This window comes from Halichoerus grypus, chromosome 9 (genome assembly GCF_964656455.1).
Source record: "Halichoerus grypus chromosome 9, mHalGry1.hap1.1, whole genome shotgun sequence".
Classification (NCBI taxonomy): Eukaryota; Metazoa; Chordata; class Mammalia; order Carnivora; family Phocidae; genus Halichoerus; species Halichoerus grypus.
Window position 1 is genome coordinate 25,529,573 of NC_135720.1, and position 25,456 is coordinate 25,555,028.

Here is a 25,456-nt window from a genome sequence, read left to right on the forward strand (position 1 = left end):
GTTTGGGGGCAGAATATTTTAGTTTTCCTTTACTACTGTAGCAATTTACCATGAATCTAATAGCTTTAAAACAACACAAATTTATTATTTTACAGTTTTGGAGGTAAGAACTCCACAATGAGTTTCACTGAGCTAAAATCAGTTGTCAGCAGAATTGCATTCATTTCCCAAATCCCTTGGTTTGTGGCCCCACATCACTCTGACCTCTTTTGGAGTCCTTTTCTGACTCTGACCCTCCTGCTTCCCTCTTTTATTTTTAAGGACCCTTGTGATTACACAGGGCCCACCCAGATAATTCTGGATAATCCCCCCATCTCAAGATCCTTAATTTAATCAAATATGCAAAATCTCAACGTCTCTTTCATCTTGTAAAGTAATGTATTACCAGTTCCTGGGATTAGGATGTGGACGTCTTTCTGGTGGCACTATTCTGCATACCACAATGGGTATCATTATGCCCAGCCAGTCCCAAGAGCAGGAAATCTGATGGACAAACCTGCCTTGGAAAAGTGTGGGAACATGTTTTCTAGAAAGAGAAGGAAAAGGGCATGGATATAAGGTAAGAGAAAGGGGCATTTTGTGGTGAATGAAGAGAAGATTCTTTTTCTGAGGAGGATTAAGGAGCAAGTTGAAGACGTAAGAAGGGTGCAAAAACTTGGAAAAGCAGTTGGTGGAAAAGGCTCCAACTCAGAAAGAAAAAGTGACTGCCTCCCCAAGGGCTGATCTGAGATGTGAAGTTGGTAACATGCTTAAGATGTGGGATCTGAGGCCAATTATGCCAATTACCATGTCCGTGAAGATGCCATCAAACTCAGTGCCAAGACAGCCACCTCCATTTGTATTTCAAATTTTACAAACAAACCAATGACATCAGAATTCAAGTAGTTCTCCCACCTCCTTTTTGTTATGCCGTTGGAATTTCCCCCCATGATTCCTACGAGAAATCTGACGCTAATTAGACTAGCATAAGAAGGGGAAAAAAGATGAATCATGGACCACACTGGAAACAAACTAAGGAATAAGAAAATATGATCTCTGCCCAAAAGAATAACGGTGAAAAATTGCGTTAACAGAGGGGCTTATAGAGAGAGTTTAAATTTTTTAAAGGATAAAACATGGAGAGTCTGATATCTATCAGCTGTTTCTCTTTCCCCAGACACTTGCCCCAGAGACAGCTACTGAAACTTGGGTGTATTTCTCTCTTGCTGTGTCATACACTGTTCCTTTCCCTCCCCACCCCCTCCCTGCTCTCCTGCCGCCTGGGTGCCTGTGTGCGTGTGTGTGTGTGTGTGTGTGTGTGTGTGTGTGTGTGTGTGTGGTTTCTCTCTCCCTTGAAAGAACACAGCTGCCTGTCTCCTGTTGTCGCCGCTCCTCTGACTAGCTTTTTGCAGCCTCTTGCCTCTCCTTCTCTTTCTGCTTAGCTCCTTGTCTTCTGGTAAGTGCGACAAACACTCCCCCAAGCCCTGTGAGAAGGTGTAGGATGCGGTTTGTGGTGTTTGAAACTTGCAACTTTGAGATTGCTGCTGAACTGTGGAAGAACTTTCCATTGTTTTATTTATAATTGAAATGTGTTACTCAGGAAGGGATGTGTGTGATAATCTGCTGGGTTCCCCATACAAGTGAAAAATTCTCAGAGGAGCAAAAAAAAAAAAAAAAGGCAATAAAGTGTATTAAGAAGATAAAATTTAGAAATAATTTCTTGCTGTCAATTCAAACGGAAAGGAACAACTTAAAAGTAGTGAAGTTCTTTGACTTTTTTTCCCCTCTTGTTGATTTATCTTGAGGCTACTTTTAGGAATTGAGTTGTCTTGTGGTTTACAATGACTCAGTTATTCTGTTTTAAAGTAAATGTGGGCTTTGAGTTTAAAGGATATCCGTGGAATTAATATTAAAAACATCAATGGCTGTGGCCTCTGAGGAATGAAGAATAAATCAAATACAACCCAACTTTTGTGTTTAGACTAACCGTACTAAAACTCCTGTGAAAAGTCAGTTTTAAATTCATTGCTTTGAATTTGGGGTTTAACTTTAGATTTTATTCCTTCCTCAGAAGGCTCCCTAACACTTTAAAACCCACATATGTATTTAAGCCAGTACATGTTTACTGCTTTTAGTTCTGATTTTAAAAGGATTCTCTTCCCTTGATTTTTGAAGAAGAAGTGCTAAATGTCATGGCTCCTTTTAGAAGAGCTTAAAATAACTTCTGGCTGGACAGCAGGTGCCATGTATCTTTCTCAGAGTTTAGGGGAGGCATAAGTTATATATAGATGAGTGTGCCCAACAAGTAGGGGTCAGGATAAAGAAATGCCAGTGATGAAAACAATAAGGCTGTTTACTGCATCATTTGATAATAAAGTCGGTGCATTAAAGTGGGTAAGAGAAAAAAAGTACTTCCTTCGAAGTGAACGAGTACTTGATGAGGGCCATCAGTGGGCGGCACTGGCTGTAGGCTGAATTTTCCGTTCTTACTGTGGTCCAAGCACTTGACATCCCCTGCCATGAGAACAAGAGAAAGAAGCTGTGCAGTGCATGGAACAGTATGTTTTTGTTTTTCCTCTTGGGCCACCACAACAGCAAAACTTGTGCATTATGAGAACCCCGTCATATTTTTATGCTGTTAATTAGCAGCATTGCCATTAGATACCATTGACAAATAAAATGCACCATCGCTTAAAAGCCTAAGTCAACTCTATTGCAACCCAAGAAATGGAGATAGCCAGAAATCCTGGTATTCTTTGACTGAGCTTGTACTTCAGCCCCTATTTCCAAAGAGGCCATATTATATGTGGATTATTTCCCAAGTTCATTCCCTTCCTATTCATTAAACATTACTATTTCTTAAAAATTACAAAGTTATCCTAGAGCTTCTTGACTGAGAAAAAAAGGGTTGTAATCTGTTTTTTTTTCCTAAAAGAAAGTCAGTTTTTATATTGGAACAAAAAAGTATTATTGAAATTCAAGAAATTATTATTATGACCATCACCATGGTTCCAAACTAGTTTGTTGGTTAATTTGTACCTTCCTCCATTCTCCGTTTTATTCCAAAAATGAAGCTAGTTTGAAACTCAGAAAATGTATCTTGCTGATGGATAATTATGTGTTGCTCATCTGAGAAAAGGAAAATACCTGAAAAGCAAGAAAGTATTTCCTGTATATAGTATAATAATTCATTTATATCAATGTACTCATATTTATCAAATCTTCACTTATGAATTAGAATAGAGTTTAGGACTGCTGTTGTTATGAGTGATTTTAGTAAGTTCAGTTGCTCTCGTATTAAATGTTTTCACTTAGAAAAAAAATAACAGCACTTTAAACATTTTAAATATAGACATCTATGTACTTCCAATGACCATAAATCTACATAGAATAATGTAAGAGAATGGTAACAGAAGTTGGCTTAAGCAATATGACAAATATAACATGAAAAACAATATCTTGAATTACTCCATTAATGTCAATCATAGGAATTTCTACTGGAATTTAAAGACCAAAACCAAAAATACGCTAATGTTATGACTCGCTTTGGAAAAATGGCTTTCCACTGTTTCTACCTAATTAATTGAAATATCAATGGTTTGTGAAAATACATTCATGCTATGTTAGAAACTGTAATTAGTAGGTGCCCTTTTGGGGATATCCTTACATTTTACATATAACTGGGTTAACTATATAAAATTTGACTATGCTTACCACTAGATACTACTCCCAGTATGGAGACGAATCACTCTGTACAGCACTCAGGAGAAACCCAGTCAACACCTCCAGGGGAAAGTTCATCATTACCCAATCAAAATGGCTTGGAGAAGCAAGATGATAAGGATTCCTCAACCCCACTTCAAGCACCAGAGGGGAAGACAGGTGTGCAGTCTGAACAGGGAGCTCATGATATCTCTGAGGAGTTGAATCGACAATTAGAAGACATAATTAATACCTATGGGTCTGCTACTGAAAAAGAGGGTCCCACCAAGACAAAGGAGCAGCCTGAGAACATAGAACCACCCGACAATGAGGATGGGGACTGTGATGAGGCCACTGAAGAGACAGAGAGAGAACCCATGGCTTCTGGAGAGCCAACCACAGCCAAAGAGCCTGTCAGCAATAAAGAGCAAAAGTTGGAAAAGAAAATCCTAAAAGGATTAGGCAAGTAGATATGTTCTAATGCATGACTTTTCTTTGATGATTCCTAAAAAGGGGCACTTCCTCCAACCTTTACTAAAAGCCACATCTTATTTTTGGATTACTGTAATAGCTTCCTTCAGGGTCTCCCTACACTTTCCTTGCTATACTTGTGTTTAGCCGCTTCCCCTCAAAAGAGAGAAAGTGAACTTTTCAACATGTTACTCACTTACCCTGTCTCCCCAATGGTTTCCCACTGCTCTTAGGACAAAGACTAAAATTCTTAACATGGTCTTTCAGGCCCTAATGGTCTAACCCAAACCAGTCTCTCTAGCTTTATCTCCTATCACTCTACCCCACAATATCTCCTTCCTGAACTCCCTATCCCTATCACCACCACTACTACTACTGCCTAATTGCTCATCATTCTGATCTTCTCTATCAGTTTTTTGAACATAGCATACTCCATCCCCCACAAAGGCCACATACATCCTATTTTCTCTACCTAGAAATCCTTAAAGTTCAGCCCTTTGGGCACTTAACATTTAGCTTACAATTCAAATGGCATTTTCTTAGCCCAACCCTAGATAAGGTCTTCTTGTTTTCTGTTTCTGTTGTACCGTGTATCTTTCCTTCTTTGCATTTAGCAGCTTTTGAGACTGTACATTTACTTTTTGTGATTATTTGGTTAATGCATGTCTTCTTTTAGCTCTTTCAGATCAAGAACAGGGACTGTGTGTGTATTCAGACATCACTGGATGCCTAGTGTCTAAGATAGTGGATGACACCTGCTAGGTGCTCAATAAATATTTGTTATAAAGACGAATGAACAAGGGAATGAAAGGAAAATTACTTAAAGCAAAGCTAGTGGAATCTGGATTTAAGCAAAATATAAATATAGAGACGGTTTTTTTTTAAGATTTTATTTATTTGACAAAGAGACAGAGAGAGGAAACATAAGCAAGGAGAGTGGGAGAGTGGGAGAAGGAGAAGAAGAAGAGGGATCAGGACCTGAGCCAAAGGCAGACGCTTAATGACTGAGCCACGCAGGTGCCCCTAGAGATGGTTTGTATATAAAATGATTGTCAATTAGATCACTGAGTAGTATGTTCTATTACTATATAAAATATTTTTTATTTCACAAAACTTTAAAAATGTATCAATTATAGAATGTCAAAAATTGCACAGAATAATTTTACTCTCATTAGTTTATTGATTCAGCAAATATTTATTAATGCCTCAACTTTATGAGGTACTGTGCTAGGTACATAAAGATAAATAAGTCAGCAAGGCCCTTTGGTTAAGTAGCTCTAAATATGGAGAGAAAAACAGACATGTAATCTAACTGTTATATAGGATAAGTGCTAAGAACAGGCATGGGAAACTTGTTAGGAGACCATGAGGGATTCTACACCAAAAATGGCTGTTAAAGAAGGATGAGAGAGTTATTTTTTTAGCTACTAGTGAAAGCATGTTACTGTACATAGGAGAGCCCCTCTGCCTGTCTTCCTTGGTGAATTTCACTATGACACTCAGTACAAATACCACCTCCTATATGGTACATTCCCAGACATGCCCAGCTAGAGTTAGCATCACCTTCCTTACCTCTCCAACAAATTTTCTGCATCAATCATTTGTTTATACACCTGCCTCCCAAGGGAGGTGGAGAATCTATCAGGGACAGCTATAATGTCTTATTCATTTCTGGAAGATAGTGTGGCAAAGTGAAAGATCATGGGCACTGGAGTCAGAACTGTGTTCAGATTCCAATAACAAGCTATCTATAAATCCCAAAATATGTCTCTGATGGCATGGGATATCACTATGGTACTTAAAACCCATTGCAGGCAATGCTTTCAAGAAGGGCTAGAAGACACATTTAAATAGGACACATGATTCACCCAACATAAAGAATAAAATAACCCAAATAATACTTTAAATATATCTACCAAGTTGCAAAGTGCAAGACTGGAATCACTCAAGTGTTTTGGATCTTTGGGAAAGAGAATAAAGTTGCTCTGTGTTCAAAAGCTGTTTTTCCTTATTTATCCAAGACATCTCAGAAATGTCCCTTTGTATTAGTCATTGTTAAACTTCCCATAAGACAGTACATAATCACAGCGTGGAGGGTTATGATTTCAAGTGTTCCTAACCCAGAAAGTTCTTTTGCTTTATCACTCTACAACTATTTATACAGAGGAATGTGTTATGTGTTGTATTGGGATATGAAAAAATTAGGGGTAAAATTAAAGATGACCAATTATGGTTTCTTCTCTGTCTTCCATGAGTTATTTCAAAATCTATAGTAACCATCTAATCACCAAATAATCAAAATAATTGTAGAGAAAGAAAACATTCCACAACTCTAATTCTGCCACTATCTCCAAGTTACCAGATTTCAACTGAATGTTTGATCAGAACCAATGACTGTGAAGCCGGGTGCCCACTTGTGTCCACCCTAACTACATGTATGTGAATGCTGACCCTCCCATGCCATTCCTCCAAACACCATCAGCATATTCTTCTAAGCACTATAATGTTTCAGCTACATTATGGGACTTAAACACTTTTAGGCTAATCTAAATATGCAACCACCATTTTAAACATGATTTCAGCTGTCTGCAAGTAGCTTTAGCAGGCTACTTAGCTGTTTATTGTCTAGACCAGTAGTTTTCAAACTTAACTGTGCATTAGAATCAAATACAGAATTTATGAAAAATGCTGTTCCTGAGTATAGAAATTCAGAATTGGGAGGACTGGAGTGGAGCCAAAGTACCAAGGGTGATTCTGATACAGATAGATTGTGGAAGCAATGATTTTGTTGTTTCAGAAAGTTCTTCCTCCATCCTTTTGAAGAAAAAGTGAAGTGCTGGCTGTGGTCTTCTGTAGAATCTATTTGGACCTTTTATAGAATTTTAGTAAATCATTTGACCAGTACCTGAAAATATATCCTTAGATTTTGCTTAGGTACTTGATCAAAGACAAGTCTTTCATTATTGCATGTTTATCAGATAATATCTGCTTTATTGGTATTTTTGAGATGCTGAAATGTTCTGGCTCTCTAACCCAAAATTTTCCATAGTATATACTTTGGGATATTTGAGATTTCAGACAAAGTTAAAGTTCCCTTACTGCCAGAATTCTCTGACCTTTAATATATACAATGAAAATCTGCAGTAGAGACGGGCATAGTTTACAACATTTCCTGGACTTACTGGACCAAAGACACCCTTCTTTCATAGAACACCTTTGATTATTTGGGAAATGTCTCTACAACCCAAGTGCCCAGGACTTGTTTTTCCTTTAGAGACTGCATATCCTCCCACAATCGACACACTATACACCAGAACAGTTGGAGGAACATTTTTAAATCTCTTTAGTTGATAGAGTCACTTTCCCCTTGGCATCTGAATTGAAAGAAACAAAAACAGATTCCCCAATAGACAGCACCCTGACACATCCTGTCAACATCTAAAGTAACCCCCTTATCTCCCCCACCCCATCCTCCAGACTCACAAATGTCTTATTAATCACTTCTCTGCCAACAGTACGTGGGCTGCACCAGCACCCCATAGTAATAAGCACAGAACAATGATAAAATATAATATACATTCTGACATTCAGGTTGATAACTGATTGAGTAGGAAATCAGAGGTTTGAAGCATAAGCCTGGGAGGAAAACAAAGCTGATCCACAGGTCCAGTCTGAGTTCAGAATACATCTAGTCAGCCCACTAATTTTATAGACAGGGAAATTGAAGCTTAGAGAGTTTAAGAGTCTACAAAAAAGGTTACTCAACTAGTTGATGCGATCGTGAGATTAGTCATAAAGAAAGCAAGGGGGCAGAACTGAAGTCACTAATATTGCAGGATTGAAGAGACATACAAACTAACTGGTATATTGGTTAAGGAGCATTTACCATAGCTCAGTTAATGGTTTGTCTTTAGTTACAGGTGACTTTCATTTGTACCTTCAGAGGACCTTGACTAGGACAGTGGATTCTGAAATGTCTTTAGAAAGCCATTTACTTACTCTTCCTTAGAATGGGCACTTTCCCAGATGATTTGTTTCTCCATTTTAGCTTGATTGCTAGTTTCACTGTGAAAGGGGGATAAACTGTTGCCTGGATACAGATGCTAAATTTTTGGAAGAGATGGTAGGAGACCAGAAGAATTCAGGGAAAAGAGGAATCAACAGAGACTGCAAGGTTCATGAGTAGAGTCACAGGGAAGCTAGATTTTAGGCCATGTCCTAAACAGAGAGAGAGGTTTAAAAATAGGTCAAATGGGAGAGAAAACTATAACTTGAGCAAAATGATTAGCACTCTCTTCTGATCAGAATTAAGAATAGATGTATTCATTTCCTACCGTTCTTCCTGGTATTTTTCTTTTTCACTAAGGTTTTGCTTTATTTTGTTTTCTCTGGAATAATCTCCTCATCATTAGACTCTTGAAGGTTGTTTTTTTTTTTTCCTTTTAAGAAAGTTTTCTTTATAGTTATAGCCAAGAAATTGCTAATAGTTCAAACATATCATCAACTGACCTAATAAGAAGTCCAGGTCCTCTCCCCAACTGAGTGAGAGGCCAAAGTTCCAAGTACATATACCAAGGTGACTAAAACACAGAAGATATAAAATGTTGGTCAAATAAAAACAATACAGAGTAGGCAGTATTTTCAAAACTGATAAGCCATTAAAACCAAGCAAAACAAACAAAAACCAGACTATGAGAGGTGACAATGAGGGATAAGAGAATCTTGATAAATTTTAAAAGTCTGTTGTTTTTTTTTCCCCAAAACATATTGGGAAGACAAAGATACCATCCAAACATTGTTAATATTGTTGTTGTCTAAATCAAGCTAAAAATGGTTAAAATTATTCCAGTCATGGAATCAACAAATCCTAAATGCTAAACTCAGAACCCATTTAGTCAACTTAATAATTTTATAGACAGGGAAATTTAGGCCCAGAGAGTTGAAGACTCTATAAAAAAGTCACTCAATTAGTCAGGGACACAGTCTGTTCTAGAACCCAGGGTCTAGTCCTTATCCTTAGTCCAGTGTGAATTTAACTACACTGTCCTTTTTATCAACATACACAAATCTTATTTCTCTCAAAAGATACCTATAGATACGCAGGAATTATTTGTATCATAGTCACTATTTTTAAATTGTGTTAGAAAACAAAATTAACATTGAAATATGAATCTGGGTCTAACATTTGAAACAGAACATTCACGATCTTTCCCAGCTTTAAGCTTCTGCCATAACACATGGAAATCAGGAAGGGGAAAGAGAGTCACACTTGTGTGTCCAAGACCAAATTTTAGCCCCAAATTTCTAGAAGATAATTTTGGAAGAGAAAAAGCCAGGTTTTAGACACTCATCGAATCCACATAAACTTAGTATAAACAGTTATCACTATGCTAAAAGTTTAAGAAAAATCCCAGTCCTCATTTATATAGCTGATTTCATTATCTCAATTTAAATGTTTTAATTTCTTTGATGTAAAAATCATTCCTTTGTATTACAATACTCCCTCAGTCTACAGCTGTGCCATTGGCCATAGCCATGTGTGACATGGCTGTTCTTGTTGCTCAGGTGGTCCTACCTCCTTGTAGACTTACTACTAACTGACTATTTTGTGGAGGGATGGCCATATGCCCTTCATGTGCCTTCTCCAGCTTTAATGGGGACTTCAGGTCTGTCCCTTGCTTTCTTTATGACTAATCTCACAATCACACTGCTTTGGAATGACACATTGGGGAAAAGGCAGGTCATTCCCTCCCAATAAAATGTCCCTAAAAAAAGTCAGCTTGTCTCTTCTGTCTGACACTATCACCAAATGACCCCATTTCTGTAGAACTGTAATTACAGCCTTTATTAGAAGATGAGCAATCTCTGTCTATTCCTCTTCTCCTCCATAATCCCACACAGCATTCTAGTCCAGCAAACCAATGGAAGTTTAAAAATTAAGCTCCCTGATGTCACAAATTTATTCATTCTGTACATGCTTATCTCCAATTTCCTGGGTTTTTGTGTTGTTGTTGTTGAAGGGCAAAATCATTTTTGAAGGATAAATTGATGCTTCTGAATGTTGACCTTCTACACAAAATAACAAGGCATGAGAGCAGAAAGATACCTCAGTGAGTGTGCCCCAAACAAAACAGAACAAAATGAAACCCTCTTCTCACAGTTAAAGAAAATAAAAAAGAAAGAAGGTACTTTGTGTGGAGAGAAAAAGAGACCCATTGGACTCACCCAAATGTTTCTATCTCCCCCAAATGAGACACATAATGGTTTTATGTGACCATACCCCTACCGAGAGGTATCCTGAGCATATACTCAGAGGCACAGGTGAGAGTAAGACCTGTCTGTCCTCCAGTCAATCACAGAGTTGTCTTCAGGACAGTGTTCATTTAATTTACGTGCTACTAGTGGGCACAGGTTGGCTTTGCTTTGTTCCACTATTACTGACATTTACTGAGAACTTGCCATGGACCAAACATGATCTGGGTCCTGGGCCAAATCTGATCCACAACGATCTCTTTCTTCTAATAGACGACACTCACTCGGGACAACAGTCTTCATGTGGGACCCTTTCCCAGACTGAAGACAAGGGTGAAGGGATGTCACATCCTTCCCTGTTGCTCGAGAAATAGCTCTGAGCACAGGCACAGGAGAGGTGGGGCAGCACGATAAGCCACAGGCCACAATTGGAGAGCTGGCGGGCACTTCTCACACCCACCTTCTCCCCGTCGTAAGCCATGTCTCTAATCCGAACTGACTCACTGGGCAGAGATGGACAAAACCAGCTGTTAGGAATGAGGTCATGTTTTTTAAGAAAAAGTTTCCTTTTATTTCTCTGGGTTTCCTGGCATCCAAATTCCACATGGGAATGAAGTGATTTAGAGCAAGTAGACAAACCTTGGATCCAAGCCTTGGCTCTGCCAGTACGAATTATGTAACTTTGGCCTTCACTGGGCCTTAGATTTTTAATCTATAAAATTAACCAGTTGTCTGGATACTCTTTAAAGTCCTTCTAGACCTAAAATTCTTTGATGCCATTAGAGTTACCAGATTTAGCAAATAAAAATACAGGATGCCAAGGGGAATTTGAACTTCAGTAAACAATGCAAAAATTTTTTTAGTATAAGCATGTCCCATGTCGTATATTTCATATGGTAAGCCTAATTCCATGATTTATCTGCCTCCCCAGGATAAAAGCAAATATTCTGGCAAAAAGGAAATGCCTGTTCTTGGGGAAAGGTTGTCGAAGTTGTTAATATTCTTACATAGATTTACATCAGGAAACGTGGCCTCTACTGTGTGGCTTGACCTTCCTATTCTAATTAGACAGAGTGGCTGTCACTCTGTTCCACCTTGATCAGACTCTTTGAAAAGATATCATCAGTGGTACATGCAGGCCCCAGGGTCCCTCTCGTCCCCACCAACACTCAGCCCAATGGCTACTTGAAAACAAGATTTCCAGGCCCACAAAAAGGCAAACGGGGAGGCTGAGCTGAAGAAGACAAAAGGAAGAACAATGAGGAAAGAGAAGAATCTGAGATTCACTATCAAATAATCATGAACAGATGAGTCTTAAAATGTAGCATAAACTCCAAGTGGGGTCAGAGAAGGAGACTGCCAACAAAGATTAAGGCCTGGGTGGGAAGAAGGAAGGGCCAGGAAGGCTGAACCCATTGTCACAGAGATACAAAAAGGCCTGTGGGGAAGGCCCTCTGTGTCTTGGCTTGGTTTTCCTTCTATGTTGATTTTATTCTCTGCTAGGTAGGAAATATGAGCAGAACATTCCCACCCAAACTTCATGGAACGCATTCATGCACAGAAACAAGACAGTTGGTTCCCCCCAAAAAGAGAAAAAAGGTACTAAAAGAACAAAACCAAAACCCAAAAATGGCAGACTAAACTGTCAAATTTCAGTGCTTTGGGCTGGAATTCTAGAACCGCATGCGTCAATGTTGGCAGTTTGGTGGGCGTCAGAAGTTTTGATTGGCTGCTCTGCTTCTTTTCTTTTAAATTAATCAATGCGGGGAAGGGGTGATATATAAAGTCAGCATTTTTTATTCTTTTGACTATTTTCAAAAGATTTAAAACATTTTTCTAAATGTCTTTATGGTTTTTGTTTTTGTTTTTTTTTTAAGGCAAAGAAGCCAACCTGCTAATGCAAAATCTGAACAAGTTGCAAACACCTGAAGAAAAACTTGATTTTTTATTCAAGAAGTATGCTGAATTGGTAAGATCTCTGATTAGCTTTTTGTGTCCGAAAGATTCAGGCTCTGGTTAGAGCTGAGAAAAGGCCATTCGTTTTTCAGGTACCTCATTAGAGACCATAGCTGGTTACTTCACACAAGCCAAAGCGAGAATCCATAAAAGCAGAATTTTTTTAAAGGAAAAAGAAACAGAAAAACTGAGGAAAAACAGCACAACAAAGAAAGAGGATAGAGTTGGAGTCTATTCTGCCTTCAGTTATATGTGTAATTTGGGGAATGGAAGAGAGAATTAGAGATCATTGAAAATTGTGGATATTTTAAAGTTCTTTTGGGTTTGTAATAAAACAGAAATATACTCGACCTAAAGGCAAACTTTCATTCAGTTCTTATGCCTAGGTGTTTTGAGGGGTCCCCTCAGGAAGGCAGTTGGATGAGTTTATCCTACCCTCGGCTTGTGACACCTTCTCATTTGGTCTTGAAAACTCTATTTGTTCATTCATTCATTCATTCATTCAACCATTCCTTTGTTCTCTTTGATCTACATTCTTCTCCCCACCCCCCACTGTGGTGGTGTTTGATGTGGATTGCTTTGTGCCTAGTTCTAGGTCCTCGCCAGGCAGGATCCCTCTGGATAAGGCCAGTGGGAGGCAGGGAAGCCACTCAGAGACATCAGAGAGTCCGTGAAGGGCACTGCCTCCCCGCCAGTACTCCCACAACGGGTCAGCTGGGAAAAAGAGGAGGGTTCAGTGAGGCCAGCCTCTCTGCCACAGGACTGCCTTCTGAGGTCTGGGCCACTACTCCCCAGGGTGTGCCACCCGCCGCTGGGATGTGACACCCTCTGCCGTGAGGCTAGCCAACGTGCTTCTCCTTCCCATCTTCTTCCTTTTTTTTTTTTTTTTTTCAGATTTTATTTATTTATTTGTCAGAGAGAGAAGCACAGGCAGGGGAAGCGGCATGCAGAGGGAGAAGCATGCTGAGCAGGGAGCCGGTTGCAGGACTCGATCCCAGGACCCTGGGATCATGACCTGAGCCGAAGGCAGACTAAGCCACCCAGGCATCCCTCTGCTTGCTTTCTTTAAAAAATATGTTTTCACTCACTTATTTCTTTTGGACAAGCAGTGACAGGAGTATGACACTAAGTTCACACAGCAAAACGCTTCCTCCAGGCGGCGGGTTGAAGGCAGATTTACGTTGCCGCTAACGAAGTTTCATTCAGAGCCTCTCACCGGCATGGGCCCCTCTGAGGCCCTGGACGCAATTCTCTTTTCTTAATTTTGGGTTTTTTTGTGGGTTTTGTTTTTAAAAGAGGGCCTCCAAAACTGAACGAGCTTCAGGTGCACAAACCCCTCATCTTATCCCTACTGATGGAGTTTAACAAGTGACTTATTTTCTTTCTTTTTCTCTCTAACTCTCGTCCTGTGGTCCCCATTCGTCCCTTTCTTCCTGTCACGTTGCCGCATCTTCTTGGGCTGAACTGTCCTGCAATAGACCCGGAGGGACTCTGAAACCCTGAGTCACTGGCTGGTTGTTTAACTCTGCCAATACTTTTTAATTGTTTTTTAATCACATAAACCCCACATCACGATGATATGAGAAATGCTGCAGACACAAGCAAACACATCTCTAATCCCATAACCTAAAACACAAACTTTGATTTATCCGTCTTCATTCCCATTCATTCTGCTATGTATGCAGAGATACTTTTTATAACAATTACTTCCATAAGGTACATATATAATTTGGTATCCAGTTCTGTTGGCTCATACGACAGACATTTGCCCATGTAGTTTAGAGTCTTTATAATTATATTTTGTAATAGTTATGTCATTTTCCAGGAAGTGGCCATTATCTCCTGGGTCTCTAATATGGGAACATTAGGTTCTGTCCACTGTTTGCTTTACCAAATAACTGCTGCACTGAACATCGTCGTGCATTAGATCTGTTCCTTCTCCTTCATTTTATGATCTATGATCCCAATCCAAAATGGGGATTACTGAATCAAACAGTATGAATGCCTTTTGTTTGTTTAGGGGTTTTTTAAATGGTCATAGCACTTTCTAAAAGAATGGTAGAAATTTATATAGCGAGTATCAGTGTATCAACTTGTTTTTTCGTAGCTTGCTTAATGTTAGCTATTAACCGTCCATGAGCAATTTCAACGCCATAAAATAAGTAGGTTTCAAAAATATTTTTCCCAAAAGTAAGGCCCCCATTCTCACTGACATGTCCATCCTTGTTCTCTTCTGTATTTTCCACATTGTTATCCCTTCGATTTACCTCCTTCTACCAAAGCCATTCATGTTTCGTTTCTAGTGCCATGCTCCATACTTGGCTGGACTGGGCAGCATTCCAGCCTCGTCCGGAAAGCCACGTGGGGTGCTGCAGCCCACAGCAGCAAACCAGAGAAGCATCACTTCTCCCGTCTGTCTGAGATTTTCTTCCTGGGCCACAGCTGTTCACCCTAGGAAATCCCTCCACCTACTCACCCTCCCAGTCAGGAGTCACCCGACAGAGGTTATCTTTCCAGAGAGCCTACTCAACTCAAGCGTTACTTACTATACTTTGGCATTTATATCATGTCCTATAATAAACTTTAAAACCCAAAAGATCATTCTATAAAAAATGAATAGGAGAAAATTGGCCAAAAACCCATTACATTTCCTTTTCAGAAAGGAAAAATTATGAATAATTTCAATCTTTTACCTGGGGACTAAAACCTATTTCATTGCTCACTGATTTGGACATTAATATAGAAGGTGTCCGACGTGTAAGTATTACCATAGAATAAATCATCAAATTCAAAGCTGTGAATCAAACTGTCACTCTAGCTAACTCACCCTTGCAGATTCTGAATCCTGTAATATTACCTACTATTGTTTTCATTAACAAATAAGGATACATTTATTAATAAAGATACCACATGACCTGGAAGAAATAGTTTTTCTAAGTTTACTCAGTTTTAATGTAGTTACAACAAATCACTAATACTATTCTGATTTAGTAATTGGCATTAATTTTACTTTTTTAACTTAATAATAAAAAAGAGAGAGCAAGAAAAAGAGCAGATAAAAATCCAATATGCCTGTCACAATAGTATAGAAGTGCCATGGTGTCTAAGTGCATCGTTAAATCACTAAGCCAGGAAGTATCTGACTGAAGTTGACTCAGTTGCAATATGTTTGTTTTCATTCATTAAGCAACCATATATGTATTCATAAGCCTGAAGTATTTGAATAAAATTAGCCATGCTCTTAAAAAAATTGTCAGAAAGTTAAGGGCTTTTATTTAGAGCAAAGCAAGATAGACCTAGCTAAATGTGAAACGTATATGACTTTGCAGTAAAACTAGAACATTACATCGTTGATAAGCAAGCAACTTCCAACTTATGAAACACATGTAAAGTATCTTCCTCCTGGCACTCAGGTAGACCCACATGGGGCAATGCTCCCTCATCAGGGCCAATAGTCGATGTATGTCTGGAGATATTATGGATGTTACGATTGTGGGAGGTGATCCTGGCATCCAGTAGGTCAGGGACCTACATCCAGTAGGTAGGCTAAACAGCCTGTGATGCCCAAGATAGCCCTCCACAGCAAGAAATTATGTGGCCCAATATTCTAAGTGCTAAGGTTGAGAAACCCTGACATATGATTTACTCTTCAAAAGATAAAGTCTAAATCATAATGGCAATAACAATAATAACAATATCTAAATTTCAGAAAAAGATAATAGATCATTCAAAATCCAAATATACTCTCTCTTAATGATTTATTGGCCATAAGCATGGAGGCTGGGGGTGGTCAGAGGGCAGGGCATGTTACAGATACTTGCCATTCACGCTGCTGAATTGTGCAGCAGCTACCTCTGAAGCTCTGGTGGAAAATCACCAATGGTAGGTAGTCGAGAGGTCCTTTCTCTCTTCTCTCCCTGTTTCACAAACCACAGACTTCATCCTCCATTTACCAGGAGGTTGTTTTATGCTTTCCTAATTTTAAAAGAATAGTTGCTATAAGATTGTTTTGAGAAAGAACTGTGAGCACAAAATATACACCAAGCAGACACACCGTTGACCATTGCACCAATGCAAGGCATTATCGTGAATTCTGACAGCCTACAGATTCCAAGACATGCCCTTCTCTATTGACCAGTATCACTAGAGAGATTCAAGAGAAAGAAAATGATTTCTAGACCACCAAAAAGAAGATCAGAGTAAGAAGGGATCATTATAATGATAAGGAAAAACCTATAAATGATATGCTCTAAAAGCCATATCTACAAGTATCACAAAGTCCCATTTGTTAAGTTTATTTGATTGCAGAGGGGCGGTGACAATAGCAAAAAATGATTCCAACAACCACAGAGTGATCTTTAGGTATTTCCTGTTTTGCTGCTTTTCTAGCAACTCAAAAGCAATTCCTGCCATTTTCTTTTATGTTTGCACCTCTCGTGTCTAGCTGGATGAACATCGCACTGAGCAAAAGAAGTTAAAGCTCTTACAAAAGAAACAGGTACAAATCCAAAAAGAAAAGGACCAGTTACAAAGTGAACACAGCAGAGCTATCCTTGCTCGAAGCAAACTGGAGAGTCTATGCCGAGAGTTGCAGAGACACAACAAGACACTGAAGGTATGTATCACCACACTCTGAATAACACACTTTCTGGCATGCTGCATAGACAAAGGCTTCTGCCACTCATGGAAAGAGCGTGAGTTTCTGACCTCCAGTAAATTATTTTAATTCCCCAAGCCTGTTTCCTCGTCCCTAAAATGGGGATTACACCTACTTCACCATGTGGCCAGGGAGAAATTAAATGAGGTCATATATGTAGAGTGCTCCGTGGTACCTGACACAGAGCAGGCTCCCAATAAAATGTGTGCCATCCCCCTTGCTTTTTTATTACCTTGAGTTTGTTTTCTTTTTCAAGATAAGACTCAGTTCTACTCTTTAAAATACGAATTTGTAAAAATTCAACAGTTTTTGTATTATAATGAAATCTGCAGGACACGAGAAAAATGGACACAAAGCTAACAGCAAGATTGAGAACCAAAATGTCAATAGTCAGCTGAAAAAGAAGCTGCTTGAAAAAACACTGAAGCTCTTCAGACTTAATCATTCAATCTAAAAATAATAGACGATCACTCCATTCAGTCTGCATGGGTTTCATTAATTACAGCATAAGCCTATAGCAGTATGCCTAATTTGATTACACACAGACACTAGCTCCATTCAATGAAGCAAGATGCAGGCTCTCCAAGAGAATACTGCAGGCATCCACAATCCCCTTTCCAGCCGAAGATCTTAAAGCTTTTGACAAACAATAATTAATTAGACACCAATATTTCTGTGAGATAGTTATTATTACATACGTTTAAAAGGAGATCCTTTAAGAGGCAGAGAGATTAAGATCACTGCTGAGTTTGCACAACAGACTTGGGAAGAAAGCTGGAAGAGAACCATGGCTCTTCATATTCCAGACTGGTTTCAGATATCTGGGAAATGGAAGGCCAGCAGGATGAACTATAACTCTCAGATCACAAGTTGTAGGAGAAGGGCTTCTGGCATGTCTTCAATCATTGCACTAGCGACAATCAGAAATGCCGGTTAAATGGGGGCCTGGGGATGGGAGCAGTATTCGACGTACATACTCAAGTAAACAGCACTGTTTGTTTCCATAAGTAGTGATATATTGTAAGGAGATAAAAACTAAGTCCGATATAGTGGAAAGATTATCAACGAAGATGTTTAAAGAATGGGATGGAACGCCTGGGTGGCTCAGTCGGTTAACTCTGAATTTTGGCTCAGGTGGTGATCTCAGGGTCATGAGATCCAGCCCTGTGTGGGGCTGCAGGCTGGGCATGAAGCCTACTTAAGATTCTCTCTCTCGGGGCGCCTGGGTGGCTCAGTTGTTAAGCGTCTGCCTTCGGCTCAGGTCACGATCCCAGGGTCCTGGGATCGAGCCCCGCATCGGGCTCCCTGCTCGGCGGGAAGCCTGCTTCTCCCTCTCCCACTCCCCCTGCTTGTGTTCCCTCTCTCGCTGTGTCTCTCTCTGTCAAATAAATAAATAAAATCTTTAAAAAAAAAAAAAGATTCTCTCTCTCCCCCTGCCCCTCCCCCCCTAAAATAAATAAAGAAATAAATAAAATAAAGAATGGGATGATGTAGCTTGTGCTCTTTGGATAGCATCCAAAGACAGAATGATGGAAGTGGCAGGAGACCCTATGAGTATAGCCACACAGCCTCACTAATGGCCTCCAGTTATGGACAATGAAGTTAAGTATCATTATTGTGCCAGGACTTGTGCTAAATGCGCTAAATAACATGTTATTTAATCTTCACAACAACCTTGCAAGGGTTAATAGCTCCATTTTATTGCTGAATAAACTGAGACTCAGCAATCCAAATCAGTTGTCCAAGGTCATGCATATATTATCAAAATCAGGCTTCAAATTCAAAACATTTTTCCGGCTTCCTCCTCAGTTTTTCTTTAACCCATGGATTATTTAGAAGTGTTGCTTAATTTTTATAGCCCATCATACATGGTCTATCTTGACAAACATGCTATACACACTTGGAAAGAAGGTGTGTTCTTCAAATGTTAGGTATAATTTTGCATAAGCAACAATTAGCCCTAGATCATTTAGGTTTTTACTGAATTTTTGTCTAGTTGTTCTGTCAATTGTTGAGGAAATCTCCTAGTATAATTTAAAATCTAGTATAATTGGGGAACGGTCTACTTCTTTTAATTATGTAGATGTTTGCTTCGTGTATTTTGAAGTATTAATTTGACAGGTATACACATTTGTGATTGTTATGTCTCTTTGATAAATTGTGTTATCACTATGAAATGTCCTTTGGTAATAATCTTTACTTGATGTCTACATTATCTGATATCAATAAAGCCCCTCCAGTTTTCTTATTCTTATTGTTTGCATGGCATATCTCTTTCCATCCTTATTTCCAAACCTGGGCCTTTATATTTAAAGTGAGCCTCTTGTAGACAGTATATAGTTAGACCTTACTTATTTTCATTCTTATGATATCTATCTGTTAGAGTACTAGTCCATTAACATACAGTGTAATTATCAGTGTGGTTGGATATGCTTCTACTATTTTATTATTTATTCACTATTTGCCATCTCTGTTTTCTGGTCCTCTGTTCTTTTCCCACTTTCCTTTGCATTATTTGAATATTTTAAAAATTCCATTCTAATTTATCTCTTGGTTATACTTCTTTGTATTTTCAGTGGTTGTGCTGTAATTACTTAAACATTCTTAACTTTCCAGTCTACCTGGAGTTAATACCGTCTCACTTTATGTAATGTGTAGAAACACTGCAACCTAAATAGGTCCATTTACTGACCCCTCCCTTCAAACTATAATTGTTATATGTATTACATTTACATACATTTATAAAGCCCATGAGGCAATGTTATAATTTTTACTTTAAATGATCCTATTACATTTCTTTAAAAATTAAAGGCAAAAACTGTCTTCTTTATTTACCCAGATATTTACCATTTCTGACACTTTTTATTCCTCCTGAACCTTCAACTTTCTGTCTGGTGTCATTCCCTTCAGCTTGAAGAACTCCCTTTAGTATTTCTTATACTAGTCTGCTGGCAATTAATTCTCTTATTTCTTTTTTTTTAATCATTAAAATGTCTTTATTTTGCTTTTATTTTTGAAGGCTATAGTCATTGGATATAAAATTCTGGGTTGGCAAGGGTTATTTTTTTCTTTCTCTCTCTCAGCCTTTTATAGGTTCTGCATTCTGTAATCTAACCTCCACAATTTCTGATGAAAATCAACAATAATTTGAATTGTTGTCCCCCAGTATGCAATATGCCATTTAACTCTGGCTACTTTCAAGGTTTTTCTACTGATCTTTGGTTTTCAGAATTTTGACTTCTTTATATTTAGCTGCAGTTTTCTTCATACTTATCCTATTTGGGATTGGCTGAGTTTCTTGTATCTGTAATTTATGTCTTTCACCAATTTTGGTAAAGTTTCAACCATTTTTCTTCAAGTATTTTTTATGTCTCATTCTCTCTCCTTTCCTTCTAAGATTCTAACTTCATGTGTGTTAGGCCTTTTTTTCTTAAGATTTTATTTATTCGTTTATTTATTCAGAGAGAGAACAAGCAGGGGGGAGGGGCAGAGGGAGAAGCAGACTCCCCACTTAGCAGGGAGCCCTAAGCTCAGGGCTTGATCCCAGGACCCTGGGGACTTAACCAACTGAGCCACCCAGACACCCCTGTTAGACCTTTTGCTATTGTCCCATAGGTCCTTTGGTCTCTCATATGTTCTTCACCAATCTTTTTTCTTCTATCTTCAGATTAGATCATTTATATTGGTTTAGCTTCACATTCACTGATTCTTTTCTCTGTCATCTCCATTCTGCTCTAAGTCCACCCAGTGATCTGTAAATTTCATATTTTGTTACTTTAACTCCAGAATTTCCATTTGGTTCTTTCTTATAGATTTTTTTTCTCTCTTGAGATTTCCTATCTTTTCATTCATTAAGATAATACTTTCCTTTATAATCATTAAGCATACTTATAATACCTATTTTAAATTCTCATTTGCTAATTCCACATCTGGGTCAATATGGAATAGGCCTTCTCTGATTATCTTTCCTTATGAGAATGGGTCACATTTTCTTAATTCTTCATACATCAAGTCACTGTAGACTGTATCCTGGATTTTGCAGCTGTTGTGTTGTGGAGCATATGGATTCTACTATACTCCTTGAGAATGTTGTTTTGTTGTTGTTGTTGTTGTTGTTTGTTTTGTTTTTTTTTAATTTGAGAGAGAGAGAATGAGAGACAGAGAGCATGAGAGGGAGGAGGGTCAGAGTTCGGAGAAGCAGACTCCCTGCTGAGCAGGGAGCCCGATGCGGGACTCGATCCTGGGACTCCAGGATCATGACCTGAGCCGAAGGCAGTCGCTTAACCAACTGAGCCACCCAGGCGCCCAAGAATGTTGTTTTTATCATTCTTTTTAAGAAGGCATTTAACTCGATTAGAGTCAAATTGCAAATCCCCTCTCTTGGGCAGCAGCTCAAACTCAGTTCATTTCTTTTTTCTCAATTAGGCTGCTTTGAGCCTGCCCTGCATGTGTGGTTCAGGGTCAGCCAAAGATTTGGGCAGAATTTATCCACAGAATTTAGGGCTCTTTCTCTCCCTCTCTTTTTTGGGAATCTCCCCTCATCTTCCAGGAGCTATAGCTGCCCAGAACCCTTCATTCTTCACATCAGAAAAATGGTAGGTAGGTTTTCTATGAGAGTTTTACCCAACCCATGCAGCTGATAATTTCAGTCTTCATTCAAGCTAAAAGCTAGGAAAAAAGAGAGAGAGAGAGAGAGAAACTTACAGTATACCATTCCCTTTTTACAGGTGTCAACTTCCCTCTAGAATTTGCTTGATTCTATCTCCAGTTCTCCAGTGTTTTTAAGTAGTTGTTCTTGCATTTTGTCCACACCTTATACTTATTATCTGTAGAAGGGTCAAAGTGGTATGAGTGGTATTAGTAAAACAACCTAAGTATATCTGCATCTAAAATCCATGTGCTAGGAGCTTGGGAAGATATAGAAAAAGAATGCGTGCCAGGCTCTTCCACCAAAAAAAAACTTAACTATTACTATTCTTTATTAAAATTGATTCTTCAGTGAGTCAAAAAAAAAAAAAAACCCACAAAAGCTCACAATTTAGGATAATTTAGAAAAAGACCAGTGAAGGTCTGAGACATGGGTTTATTTCAACAAAATACTCATATATTTGAAGCAATAAATGTGAACTTCAAACTATACTGAGAAAGAACTTGCCAGTAAGAGATGGGTAAGTGTTTCAGGGAATATGATTTTAGTAAATGAATAAGTAAGATTTGTTATCAGAATATCACAGAATTTTAACATGGAAAGGACTATAAGACTCACCTAGTCCATGTTACTCATGTCTGTATGTAAATTAATAATTTATTGATTCACTGAATAAACATTTCCTGAATATTTATGAATCGTGGGCCAGGCACAGCACCAGTTCTAAGATGCACAGTGCTGCTTGCACAGCCCATTTTCTTAGTTATTTCAGACTTTGCCATTCAATCTTATTTGCATTATTAATTTCCATTTTGAATAATGTGCTTGATAAGGAAATTTTTTTCTCTGACATCATCCAAATGATTCCAAATTCTTTACCAATAGAATCAAATGTTATAAGACTTTGCTAGATGTCTTTTTCTCTCATTGAGAAACAACGTACTGTGAAGTGCAAAATGCTACTTTGTAGGCCAGGATTCAGCACTATGATGGTTTGACCTGTGTTTAAACCATGCTGACACCTACACCTTCTTTCTGTAGCCAGTTGCCAGTGACAAGTTCAAACCTGCTGACTATCCTGGGATGGTTCTTTCATTTACTCATTCATTCATGGATGGAATAGTTATAAATGCAAATGGCATTCAGATCATGGTCCATAGTTCTACAGCTAGGAACCTGTTGACTTCTAAGCTAAGCTGAAGCAGCAAGGAGACAATCACTATCATATGTATATTCAGTGACTCTTAGCAGATGGTTATAATCATGCTTAGTGAAATATATATAAAGTGAGTGTTAGCATACAAAGATCAGGGAAATAACATCTCAGTTAATGTCTTCAGATTAGGAAGCGTCGCTATTTCCTACAATACCCCTAAGAAATGGTTTTATGACTTAATTATGATTCAGATAGCAGGAGTTTTATTGGAGTAGGAGAATATGTTAATATTGTAGAGGAAAGAGGATACCTAATGATAAATTAATGTATTTTCAGAGCATAATTCTTAGCATCAGTTTTTATTTTGATCACATTATTCTACTATCATAATAAGGATTTGCACAATTACTTCTATTTAAATCATTATTTCTTTTTAAAAATCCTGTTACATAATTTGATCACAGGAGGCAACTAAATTAAGTATAATTTTACTTGCCAAGCATGAAGCAAGCTTTCATAATAATAATTAATCAGAACTGAAAGGCATCCTAAAATGTCTATATCATTTTTCAGCAGTGTCTCTATCTTTGGTATGATATAGCAAGATTAAACCCTTTGATTCTAAATGAATGAGAGGAATCATCACAAAGCAAATAATTCTCAATATAGATATGGGGGAAATTTGGGCACATTGTTGGTAGTTAGCAATGAAGGGAGTGTTTTGATTTAGGAGAAAAGAGAACAGAAATGATATAAAAGTTAATTTCCAATTCTTGAATGTTAACAAAGTGGAAGAGGGAGAAATTAGATGTTTCATTTCAGAGTTAAAGTAAATTTGGAACTTAAAATTGCTTTCAGATTCAAACTTTATATTGAACATTTCAATTACCCTGTGTGACATGTGGGCTGATTGTTCTTTCAGAAATAAAATATACAGCAAATTTTCTAAGATTTCTTTTTACATTCTTGAATTGCTATCATTGATCTATAGCTATCTTCGTTTCCTTTTCAAGCTTGTTGATGAAAGTTCTTCTTACTAAGAAAAAGTTTATATTGTGATCACTTATATTTACTAAACTTGGGTAATACAATTACGTGGTTAACATGCCATAGTTTTTTTTTTTTTTTTAATAGAGGAATATAAGATCTATTATTCTTCTTTCTCTGCCAAACCAAGGAAACACAGGATCTGTCTCATCCATCAGTAAAGCTGAGTGGCATTTTTTCCAGGCCACAGCCAAGAGATCAAAACCCTGTTACTGCATGTTTGTTAGAAAGTGGTAGTGTATGCACTCAGTGGGAGACGACCCGTCATCTTTAAAACAAGCCTATTCATCACCAACTATCAATTTCAAGGCCTTCATTGCACCTGCTCTGAGTAACTGTGTATTTACAACTGAAACTTTTGCTCATACATTTATTTTGGGGCTGAGCAAGGTTAGCTCCAGAGAACTGAGAAAAAAATATCCTACTTAACCCTGCACACTGATCTCCTTTCATTGACCTAACCCTGAGTTGCACGTAAACCAGCCTAACAAAAGACTTTGCTTTTTATACACAGGAGGAAACCCTTCAGCGGGCACGAGAGGAAGAAGAGAAAAGGAAGGATATCACAAGTCATTTCCAGACCACTCTGACGGATATCCAGGCCCAGATTGAACAGCAGAGTGAGCGAAATATGAAGCTGTGTCAGGAGAATACAGAGCTTGCAGAGAAACTGAAAAGCATCATTGACCAGTATGAGCTTAGAGAGGAGGTGAGAACCACATCAAACAACTTAGGGGCACTATATATAGATCCAGATCTGGGCTGTGAAGGTGGGGGACTTGATTAATAAGAAAGTTATGGCCAGCCCTCTCAATTGATTAATATTTAGGATTGGATTTCTTTTACTAGCCAAAATAAAAACAGGTGGTATTGCAAAAGACCTGGCTGAAAGCCATATGGGATTTCTTTGAAACTGGAATCATTGCAAAGCAAAGGCAATAAATAGGAAGTAGTAGGCCGTGAGCACGTTATCCTTGAAAATAGTATTTCTCAGCTTTTTAAAAACACTTTCTACAGAACTAGGAAATATCTCATAGACTCCCTCTTAAGAATCATCATGTCAACTAAATGAACCATCTGTGTTCTATATGCCCCGCAAACCAATAATAGTATTAATAATATAATAATTATAATATTAATGGTATTATTTATTCAGTGCTGAGTTTATGCCAGGAAAGGTGCTGAGTACTGTACTTTACATACAATATGTCACTTCATTGTTTCAACAATCTTATGCATTCGATAATACCATATCCACATTATATGGGTGGGAAGCAGAGGCTGAGATTAAATCACTTACCCATAGTCACAAAAGCCAAAAGAGTTTTGCTTTTAATATTTTACATTAGGGACACTATGAGGATCTTTTATAATTCCAAAATTATATCTTAATATTTAATATATTTTTAAGACTCCAAAAGCCCTCTCAGGGTTTTTATATATCATAATTTACCCCATCCCACCCAAATTTTAAATGTCTGCCTTAAATGTCACAGAACATAATCAGAGTGGCTCTGTTGGCAACATGCTAAGATTTTATCAAGAGAAAAACTGAGCCAATAGCACACGGAAGCAGCAGTTAGGTAAA

At 38.2% G+C, this 25,456-nt stretch overlaps 1 protein-coding gene across 1 annotated transcript in view; it reads left to right on the plus strand.

The window, feature by feature from the left end:
• Positions 1–1,303: 1,303 nt before the first annotated feature.
• The window catches only part of TXLNB (taxilin beta), a 43,884-nt gene continuing 19,731 nt past the window's right edge, over positions 1,304–25,456 (plus strand). The window contains exons 1-5 of the mRNA XM_036097897.2: positions 1,304–1,435; positions 3,700–4,143; positions 12,282–12,373; positions 16,805–16,975; positions 24,383–24,577. Coding sequence (XP_035953790.1) covers positions 3,714–4,143; positions 12,282–12,373; positions 16,805–16,975; positions 24,383–24,577 — 888 coding nt within the window. The 5' untranslated portion in view covers positions 1,304–1,435; positions 3,700–3,713. The remainder of the gene's footprint in view (positions 1,436–3,699; positions 4,144–12,281; positions 12,374–16,804; positions 16,976–24,382; positions 24,578–25,456) is intronic.